This window comes from Hippopotamus amphibius, chromosome 7 (assembly GCF_030028045.1).
Source record: "Hippopotamus amphibius kiboko isolate mHipAmp2 chromosome 7, mHipAmp2.hap2, whole genome shotgun sequence".
NCBI classification, from domain to species: Eukaryota; Metazoa; Chordata; class Mammalia; order Artiodactyla; family Hippopotamidae; genus Hippopotamus; species Hippopotamus amphibius.
Window position 1 is genome coordinate 110,374,910 of NC_080192.1, and position 24,563 is coordinate 110,399,472.

The window sequence follows — 24,563 nt, forward strand, 5'->3', positions numbered from 1 at the left end:
CTCGTGGGAGCCCTCCACAGTAGGGGAGAGGATGACAACAGGTATGGTGAATGCGCAAGAGGGGGTATTATCTCTTTAAAGGACAGTAATTAGTAATTCCAGCTGATGGCTGTGCTGCGTTGTTTTAATGAAGAGTTCTATTTTTATAGAAAACACATAATTGAGTGGAAAAAGCAGGCTATTCTCTGAGTCAGGCAGCCACGCCTCTGGAAAGTCTAAGTCCTCAGCCAGGAGGCCAGAGCCTGCACGCAACGTGGGCTTCTACTGGAAGTGGGTCTCGTCCCGGAAAACGGGGCCCAAGTCTGATGACCAAGTTCGAATCCCAGCTTCCCTTCCTCTAGCCATGTGACCCCCCCTGGCCAATCATTTCAACTTCTCAGAGCTTCAGTTTCTTATCTGTAAAATGGGAATGACAGGATCACTATGCCCCGGGGGGGTTGTTATGAGGAAACAATGTACATAAAAGGCCTAGCACTTCATAAACGTTCAGTCCACCTGCGCCCTGTCATTACTACTTACTTAGCCCCTATTATGTACAGGTGTTTACTTATGCCCTCTGTGCCTCTGTTTCCTCATCTGGAAAGTGGGAGTAACAATAGTTCCTACACCTCCCTTGGTTGCTAAAGGGATTAAATGAGTTAAGGCATGAAAAGTGCTGAGAGCAGTGCCTGGCAGAGAGCAAGCGCTGGGTGCGCTATTATTTTATTATTATTGAAGCGCCCGCGGTTCAAGCGTACCAGGGTTGCTCAATCAGCTGGCTTGGGTTCTAGTCCCTGCTTTGCCACTCATCAGCTTTCTGACCTTGAGAGACCGTCTAACTCTCCCGTTAGTTTCTTTAGAGTAGGAGGGTTGTAAAGACCAAAAAAATAAACAAATCAAACCAAAACAACAACAAAACAGGGTTAAGGAGGTGTGAGAGCACCCTGAGGGCTGTAAGGAGCCAACATCCCCATGTGTTCCCTCCCTCCCTCCCTGAACAACAAACCAAGCAACTCCTACGGTCTACCCATCGGAGGGTCTACTGGTGTGCTGGGTGTCCAGCTGTGGGTTCCCTACAGGGAGGAAGGGGAGACAGAGGACAGGCCATAATCTCTGCCCCAAAGGTGCTTCCACCCTCTCAGGGAAGCTCAAGCAACACACCCAAGCCAATTAGGAAACAAAACAGAAGAGAATCAGACACTCAATTGAGTGGTTCAGCTTTGAGTGCAGGAGCTTCAAGGCAAAGTGGAGCCCGAGGGTTGTCCCTGAGGATGGGCAGGATTTGGAAGCAAGAAGGTAAGGAGGGTACTTCTTGGGGCTGGACTGGCAGGGACAGGATTGAAGGCCTGGAGGTGGGACTCAGGGGCCCCATCCCTTGCCCAGGATGGGCGGCAGGGAGAAGGGGAGGAGCAGCCCCACGTATGAGTAGGAAGCAGCCACTCCCTGGCCTTCATTGGGGCTGAAATCACCTGGCTTTTGCCCTGGCCAGGGAAGTGCTGAAGGACACACGTCTCAGACTCCTCTAAATGCCATGCCTCTCGGAGAAACTCCACCTGGGCAATAAACTGATTAAGCTCACACACTTGCTCTTTGAGGATGTTATTTTAAAGCTCTAACAGGAGTGACCTCCCTGAAAGGGAGAGGGCCACAGTTAGGCGTGTCTTTATTATCTTCCCATAGACTAATCCCTAACTTGCAAGGGACACTTATGGCAGCTTTTCTTAGCCCTAAAAACCAGTAATTTTTCCTTGGTTCTGGAGTATGACGCTGACCCATGTCCCCCACACAGATCCTCTACCTCTTAATGAATTCATTCAATATGATCCGACTTTGAAGCTTTCAAATCGTTTAAAATCAACAGCCTGCAAGCTTCTGCCTCTACGAGTTAGCGCTTGTTGCTTCAAAAGCTCTGCCCCACCCGCAGAACAGCCGCCTGCACCCACAGCGCCCCGAGGCCTTATCTGTGCTGACCGATGGCTGACCCAGTGGGCCTCCAGGCCCGGCTTCCCTCAGCTGCAGGCCCCTCCAGTTCCCTCCAGGTGACTCTCCAAATGTAAATTCTTGATCTTGAACGATATGAGCACATACCACATAAAGCCACTCCGTAACCATTTTGGGGTGGAAGAACTTCCAGAAAGCAGGTCCTCAGATGGAACAAAAGTTGGCTCCTAGCCGGGTATAAGACACCAAGAAGCAAACTCCTTGATCTTGGTCTATAATCTCTGCCCAGTGAGCAGACCTGGGGACCTGAAGACCACCCACTGCAGAGGGGAGGCCAGCCCTACTTCATGGGCACGAATGTGCCCCCTGAGCCCTCTCCCAGGGGCAGAAAGCCTGGGCCACTCCTGCTTGAAAACCAAGGTGCCGGCCACAGTGCCTCCCTCCTGCAAATGTTGACAGGAGTGAGGACCAGGAAGCGAAGGGCTAAAACCACTTTAAAACACAGAATTCCTTCTGGAAAAACTGCAAATACCTGTCTTCCTTCCTTTCCTTCTTCTTCCCCAAACAAAACAACCTAGATCATCTACCCTCCTAGCTGGAGTGTGAGCAGTGGGCTACAGGAGGCTGAACTCTATGTGACTGCAGTGTCACATGGAGTGAGGGCCCAGAAGGCTCCGCACAACCACCAGCAAAGGGAAATGCTGAATGTCAGGCTAGCTCAGCCGATGAGGAACTGACCTTTGGGGAAGAGTGGGCCGGTGCCAGGGATCATGCCTGGCTTAACACTTCCCTCCACCACATGGCCTGCACGTTTACCCCCTGGCTCTTGTCCTCACCAGGGGCTGTGGCAGCCAAAAATGTTTAATGAACCTGGCAAAGTGATAAACTATGTTTGTGCTAATACCTTTGACTCCAGCCCCCTCACTGGAGTGCTGGTATTTTAAGCGTCCTTTTGATCTACTCCAAGTCCCTAATAAGAACCATCCAATAAACACACTGGGTTTAAGGCAGAGACATTAACAGAAGCTCCAGGACTCTGATCCCTTCTGCTCGGTGGAATGCACCACTAGAAATTTATCACACACAACCTGGGAAAAAGGAGAGGCAGGCCAGGTAGAGATCAGAGGGGTACCCTTGAGGCTAACGTTGGCCTTAACCGGATTCAGTCACAGTCTGGCCCCAGCTAACACCTAGTTATCAGCTCAAACATTTTCCAAAACAGCCCAGGTTTCCTGGGGGAGATGCTGTGACTGGTTCCATGTGTTTACAAGTGGCAAGCTCTGGCTTGTCAAGAGGGCCATATAGCTCCTGCTCTGGGGAGAGCTCCCTAGGGCTCTGACACCCCTTCCCCCAGGACCTTCCAAGGCCCTCAGGACCTGGGCTGGGCAGAAGCTCCCAAGAGGAGTGGGAGGAGGCCGCTCTGCCACTGAGGGGAGGGAAGGGCAAACTGGTTTGCTCCCCTTCTGCCAGCCCGATGGCCTGGGCTTTCACACCTGGTCTGGCAGGCTGCCAGGCCTGGGGTGGGAGCAGTGACTGACTGACAGGCTGGTTATTGGAAAGCTCCCATCATTAGCCCAGGAATGTTGTTTGGTTACTATGGCGACCTTCCCTACAAGCGGCCTGACTAAAGCACAAAGAATCTGTTACATAAAACCAGCACCCCACGGAGCCCATGGCTTCAGGAACCAAGCTTATCAGTGACCTGTTCCCTGTGACCCTCCCGGCTGAGCCTCCCAGCTGCCTCCCAATCCCAGGACGAGAAGGAACCAGCAATGGCATCTCTGAGCTTGCTGTGGGGACCTCGTGCATTCCGAGGCCTGGCCTGGCTTGGAACCCAGGTCCAAATAGGGAGCCTGCTGCCCCCTTGAGGTCCCCTGCAAACTGGCCAGCGACAGCCCGGCCAGCACATGTGTCCAGGGCTTAGTTGGAAGCCCTCAGGATTTCAGGAAGTGGCTCGGGTGTCTGGTTCCCACTGTGCCAGGTTCACACTGTCCCCGCAGGGCCAACAGTCTCTGCCTCATCACGTTTCTGCCTTTTTAAACTCAAGCTCCATTAACTAAAGGTCACCCCATAGCACAGAAATCAAGATCCTCTTTACTTTGCTTTCTAATCCCTGAATTCAGGAGGATTTTCAAAAGTCAGCTCCACGAAAGCTGGGTTTTTCTCCAGGAGTCTTGAGTCTGCCCCTAGGAATGGTGACCTCCTGTGCAGCTAAGGAGCGTGAACACCTTTTCATAGCTTCCCCTGCCCTCACGTGCAGGATGCCCTCCATCTCCAGGCACAACGTGCACTGCTTCCCTCAGGTCCCATGTCACAGCCTTACACTGTGGACCATCTTCCAGGCCCATCCTCACTGCTGCCCTTGAAGCCGGCTGCAAACTGACTGTGAGATCTTGTCTGAATCTCACAACAGACCTTGGAGGCAGGACGGATGTCAGTCTTTCAGCAGGTGAGAAGATGAAGGGGCAAGCTGCAGGAGGCAGCACAGGCAAGTGACAGCCAGGGACCTGCTGTGGCTCCCACGTGGGGACAAGCACAAGAGGAAAGGGGTCTACTCCACCCACCAGCATCCCCCCAGGCCAGGCCCCCTCCACCCCTGACACCAGCCCGCCAGCCTCTGCTTCACTAAAGCAGTCTCTGCAGAAAGGAAGAGCCTCTACAAGGGCTCAGCCACTTGGGACCAGCAAGGTGCTGGGTGGCAGACAGACCCAGACCAGGGGCCTTTAAGTGCCCGCAATACAGACCTTGTTGAGGACGCTGAGGTCAGGGCAAAGGGGGCTGACTTTTTTGTTTGGCTGCAGTGATATTTATTGGATCAGGGGTTTAATTAACTGCCGTGGCGACAGCTGGAGCCACACACAGCTTGTTCCCAATGCAGGCAGCAGCTGGAGAAGCAGGATGCACTTTCAACTGAAGAGCAATGACATTCTTCAGTGATCCCTGACCGGTAATGGACTCAATGACATTTCCTGCTAATCCACGGGCCTCATCTGTGGGGAAAAGTATTGACTTATTTGCAAAGAGCCACGGTCACACCCTAGCGTCACTCGACAGCGCTGTGCGGCAGGTGGATTTTCCACCCCCACAACAGATGGCACGGGAGGCTCCTCACTGGGCCGGGAGGGCCGAGGGGGCAGCGTGTGGACCTCCTTCCCTGGCTTCCACAGGACAGTTCTGCTCCCACCTGTTCACGGTCTCCACCTGCATGCAAGATTTCACTCAGAAAAAGGACAATGTCTGATGCCTGGCCCAGCCTCTTGTTTCTTCTGTGACATACACTCTGACCCAGGGGCCGGGGGAGGCGTTCCCTCCCCACTCCAGGATTCTAACCCTTTCATCGTGATGGTTTCTGTTCCCACCGAAGCCTAACTGACGACAAACGCGCCCACACAGAGGCACACTCACACACACGCGTGCACACATACAGCTGGCGGCGGACCGTGGGTCAGACCCTGCCAGACAGGCGTGAGGATGGAGGCTGAAACACAGCCAGGTGACTGGTACTGGATGAGGAGGACCTCTGTCCTTCTATATTTATGAAAGTAAAAAATAAACTTCTACACAGTAGGTCTCGCTGTATTGTATTTGGGATTAGGTAACGAATCCCTTGTCCACACACACTGTTTTATCTACGTGTAGTATTCCCTGACCGACCTGCCTTTTAAAGTGAACTGATTTCAATTTTAATAATCTCAAATGCAGGGTGGAGGCCAAGAGCCAGGGCCGTCTCCCGAACACAAAGAACAGGCTACGTGGAGCTGGCCTCACACCATCTCTGCTCACACCTGGCTTTGGGCAGCTGGCACCCACCTGGGCCAGGACAGTGGGGTCAGGAGTTACGGTGCTGTGGGCAGGGATCAGGCCAGACTAGGGTACGCAGGGCTGACCTGAAGAGTGAATGCCTGTCCTCGGCATTTTCCCCTGGGGATCCCTCTTCAGTGGGGTCCACTGAGGAGCTTATGGCTAGGACACTGCAGCTCCCAAAGCACCTTGCTTGAGCCTTGGTGAGGAGGAAGCCATCCCAGCAAAGTCCACAGGCAAAGCCACTGCGGCACCCTCTGAAGGAGGTCAAAGGCACAGGAAAGCCTGAGCCTCACCCTAAGGGTCAGCCCCGCCCCTGCTGGGCTAAGGATGGACAGTGACGGATGCTCGGGCTTCCACGTGAAGGGAACCTCCTTGGACTGGGCCGAATGCAGCGTCCCTTGATCACTGATAGTGGCGGTGGCACCCACAAATTTCCCTAGTTCTTTGTGAACCTGTTTTCACTGCTGGTGTGAGTCACCTCTCAGGGCACCAGGGCCACGCTCCTTTCTGCTGTCTGAAGCAGGACCGCCTTTGGCTGGTCCTAAAGGGCCCTCCTTCAGACTCTAAGGTGGAGCACAGTGGGAGCAGAGGTGCTCAGCACCCCTTATGCTGGGATCATGGGATTCAGAGAAACAAGGTCTATTACACCCCATGTCACTTGCCCCAGGGAAGGAGGGCAGAAATCAAAAGACGACCCCGCCTTCATTCCCTCCCACAGAGCAATGCACCCTCCTGCCTCAGCTGGCCAGTGAGGCTCTTGTTCCCCAGTGTCCTGGTTGGGTGGCAGTAGGTCTCCTGTGTATAGGTGGGGGCAGGAGGGTCTAGTCCTGCCCCACCCACCACCGTCGGGACCAAGTACAGCGTGGACCCTGTTCCAGAGACAGGCATCTGGGTGATATGGTAATGCGGGCCGTGGAAGAGCCAAGCACAGAGGGAGAGGCCAGCACCACCCTGGAGGGATATAACCTTCCTACCCGCTACTGCCCATGGCCTGCTTGGAGGCAGGGGGCCAGCTCACTTGGCCTCCATCGGCCCAGCCAGTGTTAGAATCCATCCTTGGCTGGCTGTGCCAGGGTTATGGTTAAGTTACACAAGTTAGTGTCCCCAAGAAGCTCAAATGCAGAGCTCAGGGCAGGATGGAAGCAGCCTGAGCCCGTGCCTTGGAACACAGTCTCCTCGGCAGTCCACACAGCTCCCTGGGGAGCCTGCAGTTACCACTGAGAGCTCCGTGCTCCCCACAGGGCACCTCCTGCCACGCAAGAGAAGGCCAGAGCCAGGCTCTGCCCCCACAGGTCCTTGCCCCGTCTTGACTCTTGGTGTGTGCGTGACCAGCCCCTCAGCCCAGCAGCGTCCACGGGGAACTCACTTAAAGTTCTCGGGATACTCCGCGATGGCCATGTTGATGACATCCAGGGCGTGCTGGTAGTGCTTCTGGGAGGAAAAGAGGAGCGCCAGCAGGTGGAGGGCGTTGGCGTCATCCTTGCACACTTTCAGGGCCTCCTGCAGCTGCTCCATGGCGCTGGAGATCTGCCGGAGAAAACTGCCCGCTGAGCGACCTTTCCCACGGCCCACGCCTCTCCCCGGACTCCAGGGCCAGGTGCCAGCCAACGAAGGCGCAGCAGACTCACGTGAGACCCCAGGTACTGCGGGGCAGGCAGGAGCGCCAATGAGAAAACACACTCCCAAATAACACGGCAAGAGGGATCTACTGTCTAAAGTCAGGCACCGGAAGCCAGTGCCGTCCCCACGCAAGAGAGTAAAGAGGGAGAGGTTCACAGTGTACCACAAAGGATTGGCCGGGAAGCACCAACGAAACCGGAGGAGCAGGGGCTGTGGGGAGAGGCCACCCAGACCGTAGCCACAGACCTCTTCTCGGAACCTGGTCACACAGTGATGGGGGCTGATAGATAAATGCCGCCTCCTACTTGGAGGCTCACCGTGGCGAGAGCCTAGGCTCCGGGGTCAGGTGGGGGCGTGGATCCCAGCTCTGCCACTTTCTAGCTGGCACCCAGGGCGGGGGACTTCGCCTCTCTGAGCTGCAGTCCTTAGCTGCCAGACGAGGATAACAGTCATACCTATGACAGTGACTGAGAGGGGGAGACAACATAGGAAAAGCACCCTGCTGAGTACCAAACACGCTTGAAAATGTGAGTTTCCCTCTTCAAGCCCCCAAAGCCGAGGCAGCTAATGAACAGGTAAGATCCTTCCTTCCAGTCCTGAGGGACGTGTTCTCTCAGGTGCTCAGGCCCGGCAGTTTTGCCAGCTCCTGCGACTCTATCCACACCAGGGCCCCGTCCTCCCAGGAACCTCAGGAGTCTTTTTCAGCAAGTCCTGCTCTTTACCAAACCTCAGACCCTGGTCTCCAATGCTCCTTGAGGGGCCTACAGTACACAGGTCAGCCGCAACCTCCGGTCCCCGGCGTGCCTGGCCCCTGCCTGTTCTCCACGTGCCATCTGCACAGGCTGTGGGCACTGCTGCCAGGCCCAGAGTCCTGCCATGGGGACCTCTCTTTGTGGAAAGGCCACGGGAAGTAAAGGAAGCTAAGGTCAGTGTGGCCGCTGGCTTGGCTCGCCCGTGCCTCCCTGAGGCGGCTCCTGCCCCACCATCCTGGACTGGGCGTCCCAATCCGCGGCCTTCACTGCTTGAGCAGCCATGCATGCTCCTGGCAGGACGGGCAGGGGCCTCAGAAACCCAGGCAGGCAGCACTAGCTTCAAGTCCATTCAGGGGCCTCCAACCCCCTGAGGTTATTACCAAGATCTGGGGTCCCCAAGGACACTGGGTACCAGGCTCCACTGGCCTGGCCCAGCCCTCTCCAGGGGGATAGATGCCATTCATCAGGGGTGGCTGAATAATAAACATATTAAAAAATGCATCACCAAAGGTTTATCAGAGACTTGACTGGCAAGGAAAGCACCGGTTCTTTTACAGAGGGCTAAAAATAAACCGGTCTCGGGTATCTTGGTGTCCATGCTCCCAGGAGCACCAGGGCAGACTGATGTTTCTGGAGAGAGCAGCAGGGAGTCCTAAGTGCCTCCTCCAGGACCTGGAAGTCAGGAGCCAGGGGCACAGTGGGAGAGGGGCTGGAGACACAGCTCCCTGAAGACGAAGCCAGGGGCTAGACGTTGACACCACCAGGAAAACCAACCTCCAGGCTGGTGCACAAGGCTCCAAGGGCCCCGTCTCCAAATGGGACAGGGGAACAGGACACTTAGAGCCACGTGAGGTTGCTTGACTGGGTCAGAGTGGGCTCTGGAGCAGACACTGTGTTCCCAGCTCCCCAGCTCAGGAGAGCCTCAGAGCCTCAGGGGTCAAGTGGGGCTGACGGCACCCTCCTCATCAGACGCAGGGCTGGCCCAGGCCGGCAGGGGAGCACGCAGCACCTTCGTCGGCCGGGCTGCCTGTCACCTGACCACAACCACACGGGGGTTCTGCCGACTTCTCCCAACAGTCTGGAGCCCAGCCTGGGTCTCTGCTGGCTTGTCACGGTCCCCAAGCGGCCCAGTGTCCACACTCACCAGATCAAGGCCACCGAGAGGTCCTGCTTCACACAGAGCACTGGCCAGAGGGGCACGTGTGAAAGCGCAGACTCTGAGGGGCCTGGGGGACGGGAGCTCTCGCCTTCTTCTGAAAGACAACTGGCTGTGTGGGTGACTGCCTGGCCCCACTCCCCGGACAGACCAGTGTCCTCTCAGCACCAACAGCTCAGCTACTCAGCTCGGAGAAGGAAGGCAGGTAGGCCGGGAGAGCCATGTGGGTCGAAGGAAGGTGGTGGACAGCAGGCCCCTGTCAGCCCCCAGAGGCCGAGCCAGCCGGCGGCATCCACAGGGTCAGCGGAAAGCTTTGGGTCGCACAGAAACGGCTCCAAGTGCCAATCACTCTGCTCCCCAGACCCTTGGGGAAAGTTCTGCAGAAGGTGAGGGCACAAACAAATGTTTACCGTGGGTCCCGCCAACTTCTCAAGAGACGGACACGTTGTAGGAGTGAGGGCAGAGGACAACCCCTTCCTGTGCGCCCAGCACGGACCAGGGGCTTCGCCACATTAGCCAACTTAATCCTTACTAGGGCCCTCTGAGGTGCAGTGCACAGGGACTCACATAATAGACAAGCACATAGAGGCTCAGATAAGTCACCTGCAGAGGGTCACACAGCTGGTAAAAGCAGTGGGGCCAGGAGAAGAACAGCAGCCCCCCGAGACCTGGGTGTTAGGAACTGGGAGGACTCACCTGGCGGACGAGGGCCAGCTGCAGGGAGACATAGAGGATGACCTGGGGGTCACCAGGCGCCAGCTGCTGGGCTCTGTATGGGGCAAGAGAGCAGCAAGTCAGCCATCAAGGACCAACAACCAGTGTGTGATGCGGGTCCCCAGGCTGTCAGCCCTGTGCTAGGCGCTGCGGGGCCAAAGGCTGGGGATTCCGCCCGGTCCCACTCTGGAGGGTGCCCCGCGGGACACGATGGTTGGGGCAGAAAGCCCACGGGCGGCCCAAGGCAGGGGCAGTGGGTGTCAAGAGGGCTGGCTCTGGCTGAAGTGGGGGCTGTCTGGGAGCGTAGGGTTGGGGGGGTGGGAGGGAAGCCCCTCTCCTCTGGGCAGCTGTTGGCCTGGCTGTGGCCTGTACAGAGCCTGGAGCCTGCCCTCTCCGCCGGGGGACAGAAGGGAATAGCTCCTAGAGGATGGAGGGGTTGGGACAGCCTCTCTGGGCAAGAAGACAGGGGAATGAAGAGCCAGTAGGTGAAGGAAGGACGTGCCCCCTGACTCTGGGAGTTCAGAGGGGGTTGGCCAGGATGGGCCTCTCCTACCTCCTTGGGTCTGAGAACAACCTGCCCCAGAGGGGAGCTGGATGTTCCCAGGGAGCAGGCACAAGGAGTCCGGGGTGGGCCCTACCCAGAAGCTGCCATCCGTGCTCAGAGGCAGCAAGACACGCAGGGCTCAGGGGGAAGAGCCCTGCGATGGGCCAGAGGAAGGAGCGGGACAGATGCTCAGATGGGACCCTGGGCTGTGGTGGACAGGGGCTCAGCAAGGAGGGGGCCTGAGGAGGGGCGAAGGGCTGCCGCTGGGGGAGGGGCTTCTCTGCCTCCCCCTCTCTCCCCCACTCCCTCCCTCCCGGACTCTGGGCTCCCAGGAAATCTCTGTGAGGACTGTGGGTGGGAGTCCTCACAGCCCCCAGGTTGGGTAGGGGCTGGGAGGAGGCACACACCCTTTTTGAGCCCCTGCTACTCGTAGGTCACTGTGCAGGGTGCTTTCCTGCTACAGCTTATGTCCCCTGAGCTCGAGAGCGTAGGAGCTGAGCTTGGGGGGAACTCCACCCACGTGGAAGGGCTCCACTCACCCACCCAACCCCAAAGGCCTGTCCCTGTTTCCTGCATGAGCTCTCAGAGCCTCAGTTTGCTGGTCAATAAAATGGGGGCAGAAGCCTTGGCTCCGTCTACATCAGAGGGTGCCCTGAGAGAACATGAGAATAAGCCACCTAGGGCAGTGCCGCCACTGGGGCCCTCCTCACCTCTCCAGCGTCTGCAGTGCTTTCCGGTGCAATTCGTCTTGTTTGGATTTCAGAGTTGCTGCAGGAGACAGGATGAAGACGGAGCCATGAGGGGCTGCTGGAGGGGGCCGACCCAGCCCTGCCCCACCTGGGGCACAGAGCTCTGCAGGGAGAGGCCCCGCCAGGACCCCACCTGGCAAATGCTCGCACTCAAGCAGCTAGGGACTGGTGCCGCCCTCTGCCCTGGTTTCAGGGGGAGGGGTGTGGGTTCCCCCGGCCCTAGACTCCCGCGTGCTTCTTGGCACAACAGATCCTTCTACTCCTTTGCCTTCCTTGCCGTCTGGGCCACCTTGTCCCTTCCAAAGACCCAAGCCTCTAGAGAAAAGTTACCACCCCTGCCCTGGCCACATGCCTCCCTGGGCTTCCTTACTCGTGAGGCGTCTTCTTTTCTAGCCATTTCAACAAATTTCAAGCGGACAATTCAGTGGTATTAAGTACTTTCACCATGTCATACAACCATCACCACCATCCATCTCCAGAACTTTCTTATTGTCCCTAACAGAGTGTCTGCACCCACTGAACACTAACTCCCTTCCCACTAGCCCACCAGAAACCTCCATTACACTTCCCCCCAAGAGGCTTCTCACTGTAACCCAAACTAGGCACCCTTCTGATAAATTAAATCATCTATAAATGCGGTAGGACAGGCATTCAAAGCCTTAGCTGTACACTGAACCCCTGGGAAGCTTTAAAATGACTGTGGCCAGGCTCCAGCCAGACCAGGTCAGGATGCTGCTGGCATGGATAGATGTCAGGTGGTCCCCAGCTTATAAAGCATCCCTGCTTCTAGCGGATTAAAAGCACGTGGAGTTAAAAGCACGTGGAGGGTCTCTGGACTGACGGAGGCACTGGTGACTCCCTCACTTGATCCGTGTGTAGGGACCCCAGGGTTCCCTATCAGAGCCTCACCGATATCTTGAAGAGACAGTGATCACTGTCACTCAAGAACAAGGAGCTAGCACGGCACCAGGATCTCACCCCTCTCTCTCCCCTCTTTGTGCAAGTGTCAGCTGTTCTGACTTCTCGCTGTGCAGGGCCTCTGAAGCCTGCTACCAGGGGCTGGCTCTCGGGGGGGGTGTGGGTGGGGCTGATGACTCTTCTGGGGTTGGTTTGGGCGGGGGCCTGTCGCTCCTTTTCCTCAAGCTGCAAGGATGTAGAAGTAGGTGGCTGCCGACCCGTGCGGGGACACACGGCTGAGCCGGCGGGGCTAGGGAGGGAATGCCAGGCTCCAGGCAGCAGGTGGGGAACCCAGGACCCAGCACAAGTATTCAGGGAACGCCTGCTGTGTGCCCAGCTCTGTGCCATGCACTGGGGGGATGTCAAAGACCCCAGAAGATGACAGCGGTGCTGAGGGTAAAGGTGAGTGAGCAAGAAGACACTGTGGGGTCAGGGCTGGGGGCGCATCACAGGCGGCCAGCGCTACAGGAGCTCCGAGGGCTGAGACGAGTGTGGGCTGTGCCCCGAGCTGGGGCTGTGCCTTGGAAGGGAGCAGGAACTGGGTCCATGAAGAAGGCGTGTCTGAGGCAGGTAAAGTCTGAGCAAATGTGGAAATGGACTGGGGTGTGTGTGTGCGCGAGAGCGCCTCTGTGTTTGTGTCTGCACGTGTGTGTTTATGAGCACTTGCACACCTATCCTGGAGGAGTCAATGGAGGTGCGCTGGGGTGGGAGGTGGGCACAGGAACAAGATGCCTGGGAGGCCATTACGAAGCCTGAGTCACCCCAAGCAGAGGCTCCCAGGCCCCAGCACTCACCGTCGGTGGCCTGCAGGCTGTAGGTGAGACCCATTGCCAGGTAGCCCTTGGAGAGGAACTCCCCAGCTTCCTCCCCGAGCTGGATCACCATCATGGCAAAGCGCTCTGCCTCCTCCAGCTGCAAAGAGGAGAGGCAAAGGTCACTGGGGAGAGTGGCTATTCAGTCACCAGCCCGGGACCCTCAGAACCGCAATTCCTCGTTCTGTCCAGGGAGACCAGGCCTTTCCGAGGCCTGAATGGAAGGAAAGCTGTTTCTTCCACCAGCGGCAACCTGGACCTCTTCCCCCATCCAGAGGCCTTGTGTTCAAGGTCACAGGATGCTACCTCTTACAGGGAAAGCATCCCTTGTTCCAGGGATCCCAGCTCCCTGACAGCTGCTCTGCTGAGAGCCTGGACCCAGGTGCAGGCCAGTCTGTGCCAGATCCTCTCCTTACTCAGCCCCTGTATCTGTCCTTGCCCTGCTCAGCAGAGAGAGGGAAGCCGGGAGCAGGCGGCAGGCAGGACTCGGGGACTGGGCCTCCAGGGCACTGCCAACCCTGCAGAGTGGGCAGGCTGCCACGCTGGTTCTGGCTGTGAGCTCGCTCCCTGATATTGGGAGCTCTAACTTTTCAGGGGAAAAAGGCCTGGGGCTGCTTTTGTCCTGGGAGCAGGAGGGACTGCTCCAGTTGGAAAGGGACCAAATGGCACAGGTCACATGTGCACACATCACACACAACATGTGACACGAAGAGAGGGGCACACAAGGCAGCCCTCGGGGGCACCCACAGTGGGCAGGCCTGTTGGGAGGCAGAGGATAGCTGGGGGCCTCAGTTGTGCCCATTCAGGGCACACAGGTGTCTCAGAGGCCCCCTCCCTCCTACCCAACCCAGGAATGTCATCTGCCCATGTGCCTGGTGTGTCAGGGTCCCCAAGAACAATTGGTACCGCCCTCAGCAAGATGCCGAACGATTAACACTCACAGCCCCACGGCCACCCAGACGTCAGGGCCCCCTTGTGTGGGATGTCTCCCTTCCCCCTCTTGGAGGGGCTCACAAAGTTAAGCTGGGTTCTGGCACCCAAGCTAGTGTGCTCCCACCCTGCTCCCATCCCTGCCCACACCCACCCCACCCGGCAGGAGAGGGGCAGCTCTGTGCCTCTTACGGCCTGACCACTGGCCACAGCTGGGGGCACGGGCGGACTCTCCCTCTCTGGAGTATGAGGGGACCCTGAGATACAGGCCATTCACCATGGAGAGGCGAGTTGGGCTGAGTTCACCATGGGCACAGCGTGATAAGCTATGTGCAAGGAAAAGGCTGACAGAGCGGAGAACCCACTGAACAGAGGGGATAAAGCAGTGTAGGAGGAGAAAGGCGCATCCTTTCTGAGAGTCTGCTATTTTAAAGGGGCTGTCACAGGGATGGCTGCCATTTACCAGGTACCTCCCACAGGCTAAGCAGGGACCCTGCTCGGCTCTGCTAGTCACAGCCACCCTGTAACGGTGGATGTGGTGGTTTCCAGGTTACTGATGAGGCACAGAGAGGGTACATTATTCACCCAAAGTCACACAGCTACTAAGTGGGAGGGCAGGGATTTGAAGCCTATCCTCTCAGCCTCCAAAGCCTGCATTCTTTCCACCACCCACCCCACCCCCTTAGGGGATGAGGCTGAGGGACAGCACCACAGACCAAAGATGAGCAGCCAGCACGGGCCCAGGCAGGTACCTCTGCCCAGGCTCTCCTCACCCACCCTCACCCAGGCGCAACCTTGCTCTCGGGCCCAGACCCAGCCTGGAGCATCCTACACTGGCTCTGGGCATAAGGACGGGACGCGGGGACAGTGGGTGCTCCACCTCTGGGCACACGGCCACCTAGTCCGCTCTCACCCAGCACAACTCGTTTCCCAATGTTCCAGTTTCAGCCTCCCTTCCTGCAACCTGGGGGCAAGCTGTCCACTCCCAGCCAGATCTTGGGCCCCTGCTCATGGGGCTTGGCTGGGCAATGGCTGAGCCTTCTGGGGGCTGACGTGAGCCAGAGCAGCTGTGAAGGCAGGAGACGGAGGTGGCATGAGACGCCTTTCAGGATCTGCGCCCTGTCACAAGCACCAGCACCCCTCTGCCACCTGTCAGACCCATTCTTCCTGCTTGCGGCCTTGAGGACACAGAGTGCTAGGCCACCATTCCCCTGACCCCTTAGGAGAACAGGTTGCCCTTGGCCACCCACAGCCTGCTCTGGGCCCAGTGCCAACCCAGGGAGCCTGGAGAACCGTGAACCAGATGTAGACTTCCCACACCTGTCCTCCTGGCCAGCTGGGGCAGGTGTCATTCCATAAGATATTTCTGAACACCTACTACGTGCAGGGTTCTTTGTGGGGGAGAAGGGCTGAGGGTGTGAGAAACAGTAAGTGAAGAAGCTGCCCGTTTAGATGAAAAGGCAAGTACCATACAAGGCAGAATTCCTTGCCAAGTGACTGTGCTTATTAGCAAGGAGGATCCACCCGATAAGCACCAGGCATTAACTCTGGGCTGGGGTTTCAAGAAAGAGCAGAGATGTAAAGCCGTTACACTCCAATAAAGAGCTGGAAAAAGAAAAAAAGAAAGAGGAGAGAGAGTTCCCGCCTTCACGAAACACACATGCAACAAGAAACGCAATGCCTCATGCTAAGTGTCCAAGGCAGGTAGGGAGGAACAGGAGGTGAGGTTCCAGCGCGGGGAAGGCGGCCAGGAGCCCACCCCCCAGCCCTCCAGCAGGACCACGCTCTAGCCTGTGCCTGATTTAAATCCTGGCTCAAACCAGCCCCCAAGCCCAAATGAGCTTCTCAGCTGAGGTTAAACAACTCTCCCGCCTCCTCAACTCTGATGTCAAGTCTGCAAGTTTACGTTTCCTTTAGGGCTTTTCTATTTATGTTGTCATGGATTACTTTGCTCCTAACTCATCTGATTTCAATTTGGACTGATTGGATCCTAATTTTATTACCATGTAATCTGAATGCACATAATTACTGTAATTATGCTGCTGAGGGAAACAGCTCCTCCGCGGCGGGCAGACCTAAGTTTAGGGCTTCCTGGCAAGGGCAGCCGTTGGCTGGGTGGACCCACAGCCACCTCCGAGCCGGCAGCCCTTGGGAGCACAGATGCCCTCCCCTCCCCACCCTCGGAGAGGCGGATATTTGGGCTTCAGCCCAGGGATGGGCTTGAGGCCCCCCCCCAGGAGCCCTGGGAACACGCGGGGGTGCGAGCTAGGGGTCAGCGAGCCCACCCTCTGCATCCTCCAGCTCCCACAGCCACCCGCTGCTGCACGCGCTCAGCCTAGGTCCCCACTCTGCTGGCAACCGCGTACCACCCACAGCCCGACAGCACCCCACCCTCAGGGTGTAAGATGCTAACAGTCTCCCTAAAAGCACTTGGGGACAAGGAGTTTCCCCACTAACCACGGGGCTGAGGAAAGCAAGCCGTGATGGAAGGGCCTGCCACTGGCCCACCTCCAAGCCCAGTCCAAGGCCTCCTCCTCCTCCTGGAAGCCTCCCTGACCCGTCCAGCCCTGTCCATACTTTGTCATTTACGCCACATGTGAGGAACAGTGAACCTCTTACCCGCCCCGTCACACTGCCTCTTCCAAATGCCTCGCGCCTATTACAGATCAGTCTTATAGAAGAACATCATAAAGCCTGGGGCTTTCCCCTCCATCATCCACAGTCACTTGGGGCCAAAGCAGGGCCATGCGTACACATCGTACATGGGGACCCGAGGACGAAGGAACGGAGGGAAAGGTGCTGTTTCCTCCTCACCCCCAATCGTGTGGGGGAGTCAGTTCCTGCAGCAGAGAGGGGATGAGGCCTGCTGGGTGGTAAGGCAGGGGTTCCTTGGAGAGGGTCCTCAGGATACTTGGCGGGAAGAGTTAGAACTCATCTCCCTTCCCAGGACTGGGGGCGTTGGAGAGGCGGCTAATTCTGAAGTGCCTGCCACAGGCACCTGGAGCCTGGCCCCTGCTCACGTGCAGCAAGCGGGGCACCCAACAGCGAGGGTAGGCTGGGGTGTCAGGACGTCAGGAAGGGGAGACCATGTATGGGAGAAGCTCCCCCTTTGGGAGACGCTGGGCCAGTGAAGGCACTAGGCTTATTCAGCCTGAAGAGAGGAGACGTGGGCGGGGCTGACAGCCAGCCTGTGGGAGAGGTGCTGCGCTGCTCTGTGTCACTCAGGAGGGTGGGAACAGGACCGCCCCTGATATCAGGAGGCTGATGTGGACCTGAGGAAGCCAGGAGTGTCAGCAAGCCAGCTCCCTGTCAGAGGAGACCCATGCAGAGGCCCCGCCCCCAGGCCTGCAGGCAGGGCGTGGCAGCCTAGGGGAGGCCAGGGGCTCTTTCCCCAGTCCCCGCCCTGACCTTCTCCAGTAAAGTTGCTGCTGGGGAGGGAGCGCCTTGAGCGCATCTTCAGCGCAGCCGCCGCAGCAGCCTAGCAAGCAGGCAGCTGAGCACAGGCAGGGCCCGGGGGCTGCAGCCCAGAGGACGCAGGCGGTCGACAGAGAGGCTGCCTGCCCGTCAGGCCAGAGCTGGCTCTGACTCTAAATGGTGGCTTGGCCCAGGTGACTCCAAGGTCCTGCTCATCTTCCCCATGGCTGGGCAGCTAGGGGCACCCTGACTTTTGACTCCACATGTGGCTCCCTGGAGACATTCAAGGCTGAACCACAAACCTGATACCATCCTGAGCTGGGGGAGGGAGGCTGGAGGTTTCCCAGAAGCCATTCTCTAACCCCCTTTTGGACAGGCCCATCGGCCTCGCGGCTTCCGCACGGTCCCCGACCCCTCACACGCACGGCCACCTCACGCCCACTTGTCGCCACCCCCCCGCAGGAAGCAGACCTGGCTCTGCGCCCACAGCTCACTCACCCAGTGCAGGGAGCCTATGCAGACCTTGGCAGCCATCAGGGGCACCGTGGGGTCCGACGGCCGCAGCCTCACGCACTCCCGCAGCAGCGACACAGCATAGGACGACTGCAGAACAAAGGGTGGGTGACACGGTCATCTGCAGCAGACTGGGTGCCTCACGCCTACGGTGCGGGCAGCTCCCAAACAGCCAGCCCTCGTGCTGTACCCCCTTCCTCCCCCGTGGGAGCAAGTTCCCTCCTGGGTCTCCGTTTCCTCATCTGGAAAATGGAGGCTGTGACCCTTGCCCAGAGGTGATGTGACAAGAGGTAAGGTGATAACAGAGGGAAATACCAGTGTTTTGCGGTCTGGGTGGAGGTGGGATGTGGAGGGTCAGGATTCGAGAAGCCTGTGTTTCAAGGATGCAGAGGTCAGCAGCCCGCTCTTCAAAGGGAATTCAAATGTGAACCACAGACATCTTAGAGATGGAACAAACTCTCTCAAACCTCTGAGTTCAACACCCTCCGTTTTAAGCGATAAGATGAGGATAAACCCACACGGGGACGGGAGGCAGGGCGGGTGGTGGGGGCAGCATAGAAGCCGGCAGAGAAGAAGCAGGAGAGAAGCCATGGAGGTGGGGCCACACTAGACGTGCTGAAGATGTCCAAGCGCAGAGGGTCTGCAAAACCCAGGCCCACAGGCCACATCGGGCCCTCTGCCTGCTTTTGTAAGTAAAGTTTTATTGGAACTTGGCCACGCCCGTTCATGTGGGCATTGCCTATGGCGGCTTTTGTGATGCAAAGGAAGAGTGGAGTCGCTCCCACGGAGACTCTTTGGCCTGTAGAGTCAAAAATGTTCCCTCACTGATGCTTCACAGGAAGTCTGCCGACCCCTGTTCTAACTGCTTTATAAATATTAAGTCATTTACTTTGCACAACTCTCCTATGAGGTAGGTTGACAGATGAGGAAACTGAAATGCAGAGAAGTTAAATAGTGTGTCTGAAGCCACACTGCCCATTACGTGGCTGAGCTGGGGTTTGAGCAGTCTGGCTCTACGCTTGTAACCACCGACCCATCCTGCCTCTGTGTGACCACCGTGACCAGAGAGGAGGCCTCTCTCTCCCTGCTGGACACACACCCACACCCACCCACACCCACCCACACCCACGGGCAAGTGTGTGTAGCTACGATTCCCACAAGCTGGGCCAAGCGCCCCACCGTTCGTGAGCTCTCACCCGCCCCGGCCCCTGCAGAGGCCCCGCCAGGGACGTGGCGGGTCTGGAGGACGGTCCCGTCCACAGCACAGTGTGGAGACTGGCTGATGTAGACCTGGGGCCTCCGTGGTCTGCGTCCACTCTGGACCCCAGCCTTTCTCTAGCTCCCTTTCCTCTCCCCCATGAGAAAGGAGAGCTTTTCCCAATCCCAAGGACGGGACTGGGGGTTGCTGTGGGGTCACCGCAGGGAGGGGAAGAGGCCATGGCTCTTGCCTGTCAGGTGCTCACAGAAAGGCTGGGGAGAGAGGACAAATCCCTCCCACACTGCTCTCTCCTGAAAGAAGAGGGTGTGAGACCAAGAGGGTGTCAGCATACGACCCGCTGGGAGGCTGGAAGACTGTGGGGGAGGGGAGCACTCAGCCCGGGCCGGGGCGAGGGAGGCCAGTGAGGGGCTTTGTAAGAGCGGCCCGGCCATCCCGCTCTCCTGAGACCCTCTCCCGCGAAGGCCACGCCCAGCCCCCCGGGCACGGTCTGCCCACAAACCCCAGCAGGCCTGCCCCTCCCTGGCTGCTGACCTCCGCATCCTTGAAACACAGGCTTCTCTAACCCTGACCCTCCACGTCCCACCCCACCCAGACCACAAAACACTGCTATTTAAGGAGCCATCTGAGGACTCCACAGTTGGAGCTGCCGGCTCTCTTTTTCTTTTTTTGTCGTTCTGGTTACCTAGCAACGCAGCCACTGTGATTGCTGGGGAGACCAAGAGAAGACGCGACCTAAATCACACCATGGAACGCGTCCTCTCCTCCTGCAGGTAGAGGTGCCAGATATATTTACATCCGCCCAGCCTCACCTTCTGCGCACAATTGCAGGTACAGAACCTTGATTCCCACCTTAGGCTCTTGGCAAAGGCGAGGTCTGGCCACTCTTCTAAGGGCTGCCTGAGCCAACCAGACAGACTGATTGGGTGTGCAGCGTTCCTGAGTAGTGGGGGTGGAGAGTGTGCTTCCAGAACAATTTCTTGCTGCACTGAATGCAGGGATAGGTGTAACCCAGCCTGTGGGGCCTCACGCATGAGGAACTTACTGATCACCCCAACTTCCTGTCTGTAAGGCCATTCTTGTGTGCACCCTGCTGGTCTGGGAAGGAGCCAGGCCAGGCCACCAGCTCTCTGGATCTTGGGGTGTGCCAGGCTGCATCTGGACCTCTCTGAGCCTGGCTCCTCTCGGTAGGGAAGATGAAGATCCTGTAGCTCCCAGGCTAATTTGACACTTTCTCCTGAGACTGGGGGGCTTCCAGGAGGACCCCCATATATTCTGAGTGCAGCACATTCTTCTGAGGAAGGGTCCCCAGCTTTCCTCAGCATCTCAAAGGGGTCCATGACCCACAGAAGGGTGAGAACGTGGCCCTGGACCTCTTCTCTTGGACCATACTCACTATTATAGGACTGGAGGCTCCTTCTGTTTCCTGGAGGCAGGAAGAAGCTGTCACATGCCACTGTGAGCTGTCTGCCCAGCTTCCATACCAGCTCCCGCACCTCGCCAGCCCCCCACCCTCCAACACCTCACCCTCTCTATGTTCTGCACTCTGAGCCTCGACAAGACCCTACTGAGTGCAGAGCCAGGTACATCGTGTCACGACTTCAGGATGCTCTGGCCAAGGTGATCGGGGAAGGGGAAGAGGTTTGGGAAGACAAATGCCTGGCAAGGTAATGGGGGTACGGAGACGGCTCCCACTCGATTCTCGGCTGTACCTCTCCAGCCCCTTCCCACCTGTCAGGCTGCAGCACCTGCCCTTCTTCCCCTTCCCCGCCAGGACCTGGCCAGCACACCCTCCATGCACGGAGGAGGTGCTGGCAAGCCCAGGAGGGCCCTCCTCAGAGACGGCAACGGGGCTAGAAATGGCAGGTGGCACAGACTGTGGGGGAAGCGGGGGAGGAATTCCCTCAGCCCCACAAATGGGCTCTGGGTGTTTATAGCTCTGGGAACAATCTGTGAGCTCATGTCTCCTTGCTTCCTGCGTTCGTAGCACCCTCAGCCCCAACACCCTCAGCACCCAGCTCCGGAAAGGTTTTCCTTCCATGTCACTGCTGAGAATAGAGGCTTATGTAAGTGTGATTCTCATGGGAGGGAAAGCCAGTGGGTGCTGGGACAGGGCGTGGGGGGTGGAGAGCCAGCGCAGCTCTGGAAACCGGGATAAGGTCAGCCCTGCCCTGGGCAGAGCTCCTCCTGACCACCCCCAGCAACGTCCACCTTGCAGCACTCCCTCCACACTCCCTCAGGGGAAGGAGAGGGTGCTCTGCTCCCTCCTGGGTGAGTTCCGGATTTGGGGGAAGGTCCTTTCCTGACTCCATGCTCCTGGGCAGGAAGAGAGCTGCAGCCCAAGTAGAACAACGTTCCCCTCGCCTGGAACTCATGTCCATGCCTGTCTCAGGCAGTCACACCAACCAACTCACAGGCGGAAATGCTACGATGCCCCAGGCATGCACATATACTCAGAAAAGCAGCCACAGGCTCACACCTGCACAGGGGCACAGCCGTAACTCACAGGCAGACACCAGATTCACACAGGGGTCTGTGTGCGACCCTTCATGCCCCTCAGTCCCTGGAGATTAAACAGCTGCTGGACAGTATTTCAGAACCACTGCGCCGCCCTCCGCCCACCTCTGGGAGGGACTAGAGGAGAGCAGACCACCCCCCTCCCCCAAGGGTGAGTGTGCAACCTCCAGCACGTGTGGGGCCTTACCTTCCCACAAGCCACCATGGAGAGGGCCACTTGGTACCAAAGGTGAAATTCTCCAAATGCAAACTTCATGGCTCGCTCCAGGCACTGGGGAGAGGGAGATGGTCAGTACTTCCCCTCTAAGGGTCTTCCCACCCCAGCCCACCCCATACCCTTCCAGGGAATCACTGTCCAAGTTGCTTCCTGTTGGAGGCTGCCAGAGTTCGTACTTGGTTCCAGTCAGAAAACTCCAGGGGTAATCTGTCTCTGCCACTGGCATGCTGTGTGACCTTGTGCAAGTTTCTCACCCTCTCTGGCCCTCAGTTCCTACCTCCATACCATGTGAACACCTCCCAAGGGCAATGGTGAAAAACAAATGAAATGAGATTTGTGAAAGTGCTTTCAAAATGTAAACATCCAATGAGAATAATAGCTGAGGGACTTCCTTGGTGGTCCAGTGGGTAAGACTCCGTGCTCCCAATGCAGGGGGCCCAGGTTCTATTCCTGGTTGGAGAACTAAGACTCCACATACCACAACTAAGCCTGCGTGCAGCAACTACTGAGCCCCTGTGCCCCAGAGCTTGTGTGCTGCAGCTAGAGCAGCCCACACGCCACAATAAAGACCCAGCATAGCCAAAATAAACAATTTTTTTAAAAAACAGCTGACAATTATTATCATGCCTGGTACTATTCTCAGCTTTCTATGTGTATTAACTCATTTACTCTTCCCAACAACCCAGTGAGGCCAGTTCTCTAATTATCCCCATTTCACAGATGAAGAAGCTGAGGCTTGAATGACTTGCCAGAATCACAGGGCCAGTAAGTGGCAGACTTACTGACACCAAAGCCCGTGCATAGAATGCCGCCCAAGTGCACAGGCTTCATTCTGCTCTTCTCTAAGACCACCAAGAAAAACCATCTGCTCCCTGGCCTGTCCAATCCTGGGCCAACCCAAGTCAGAGGCTGCCTATGAGATCTGACAGTCACCAACAGAAGTGGTTCCAGGTAAAAGGGGCAGAAGCCAGCAAGGGAGGCCAGGATTCACTGTGCGGCCGTGGTCAGGCAGGTGAGGGACAGAGGTGGGGGGTATCAGGCCACACGGCAGGTACCTGCAGAGCTCAGTGGCCTGGGTCCCCCCGTGCGGGCCCGACTGCACCCCATACACCACCCTGGGCAGAAACCCACCTCTCTGGGCCTCACCCTCCTCACTGGTGAACCTGAGAGACCACTTATCCCCCCACATTAAAGAAAGTATCTTCTGGAAGCACCTCTCATGGTGCCTCAGTGTGAGCGAGGCCTCAGCAGGCGTGACCACCCGTCCTCTCGGGAGCCCTCCCAAACACGTGGAGCCCATCTGCTGCCGAGAGGGCCCCCTGTGCAAGGGGCCAGGGGCCCCGGAGCCACCCTCGAGCCCAGCCTGCATCTGAAAGCTCAAAAATGTGCGCATGCCACTCACACCGTGGGTGGGGGGCAGGAGAGAGGGGCAGCTCCGTGCCTGGTCCCCACATCCCGGAGGGACCACCCCCGGGCCCAGCCCAGGGAGCACTGCCCCAGCAAGGTTTGCCCAGTACAAGGGGGGTGCTCTATCCAGCTGGGGTCAGGGCTGGGGATCCAAGCTCTGGACCACACCCAGCTCAGAACCCTGCCAGGAAAGGCAGTCACGAAACACAGCATCACCTCTGGGGGAAAATGAGGGGTGGATAAGTTTCCTCTTGTGCTCTCAAAAGAAAAAACACATGAAAACATTTGTGAAACAAACAAACAAAAACACCGTGCTAGGGAAGGGCAGCCCTCTCAGCACTGGACATAAGACCGTCCCCCGCTGGGTCTCCCAAGCACAGAGCTGTACCCCTTGGGGGAGGCGGGGGAGGGACCGCGGAGGAGGCTGCACCTCGGACAGCATGACGTACTGCCCCCTCCTGCCCAGCGTGACGCTCAGGAGGTCGTAGATGGCCGCGGCGTTCTGCAGGCTCACTGCCCGGTCCTCCTCCTGCTCCGGTGCCCGGCTCAGCACCACATCCCGAGTAGCCTGTGGGGAGACACACTTTAAGGAAGAGCAAGGACAGAAAGTAAGCAGGTGCCTATCCTCACAGGGCCCCTGCCTCTGAGGCCCAGTGACCGCCACCCTTTCGCTGCCGACCCAGGCCACACTCCCAGAACCAGCCAGAGCCTTTCCCCACCCCCGCGACGGAGAGCAGACCCTCCACCCACAGCCCAGGTGGGGGTCAGACAGCAGTCCTGAGGACCACGCTCCTGATTTTCCGTGTTTTATTCTGCAAACTGTCAAACCTACAGAAAACTCGCAAGAACAGTACCACAGTAGTAAACCCAATTGCTAACACTGACCACACTGGCCTTGTCTCTGATAATAATAGTAGTAGTAGCAGTAGCCGCCGTCAGTTAAGGCAACATGGCCCTTCACCCCTGCACAGAAGAGGACATTCTTACTATAACCACAACAGAAACGCCAGATTCGGGAAAGGGAACAGCATTATCTCTATCCTCTCACATCAGCTCACATTCAGATTTCACCGCCTGTCCCATTGACGGCCTTTCTGGTAGAGCCCTCACGCCAGGATCCAATCCAGGAGCATGCCTCGCATGCAGATGCCGTGCCTCTCGTGCCTCCTTTCACCGAAGAGTCCAGCAGCCCTGCTCTGTCTCCAGGACCCTGGCATTGCTGAGGATGCAGGCCGGCTGTTCCGGGGGACAGCTCCTTGCGTGTTTGTAATCGTCCACTCACAGAAAGAGCTCCAGGTGATGTCCGGAACTGACTAGATCA

At 57.6% G+C, this 24,563-nt stretch overlaps 1 protein-coding gene across 3 annotated transcripts in view; it reads right to left on the bottom strand.

Annotated features, from left to right (window-relative positions):
• Positions 1-24,563, bottom strand: part of TTC7A (tetratricopeptide repeat domain 7A) — a 122,709-nt gene that overhangs the window by 35,552 nt on the left and 62,594 nt on the right. For all 3 annotated transcript variants that reach the window (XM_057740788.1, XM_057740789.1, XM_057740790.1), the window contains 7 exons: positions 23,673-23,810; positions 21,806-21,889; positions 17,871-17,975; positions 13,011-13,128; positions 11,221-11,278; positions 9,949-10,021; positions 7,091-7,251 (listed from right to left, as the gene is read on the bottom strand). In XM_057740788.1, the coding sequence (XP_057596771.1) occupies positions 7,091-7,251; positions 9,949-10,021; positions 11,221-11,278; positions 13,011-13,128; positions 17,871-17,975; positions 21,806-21,889; positions 23,673-23,810 (737 nt within the window). The remainder of the gene's footprint in view (positions 1-7,090; positions 7,252-9,948; positions 10,022-11,220; positions 11,279-13,010; positions 13,129-17,870; positions 17,976-21,805; positions 21,890-23,672; positions 23,811-24,563) is intronic.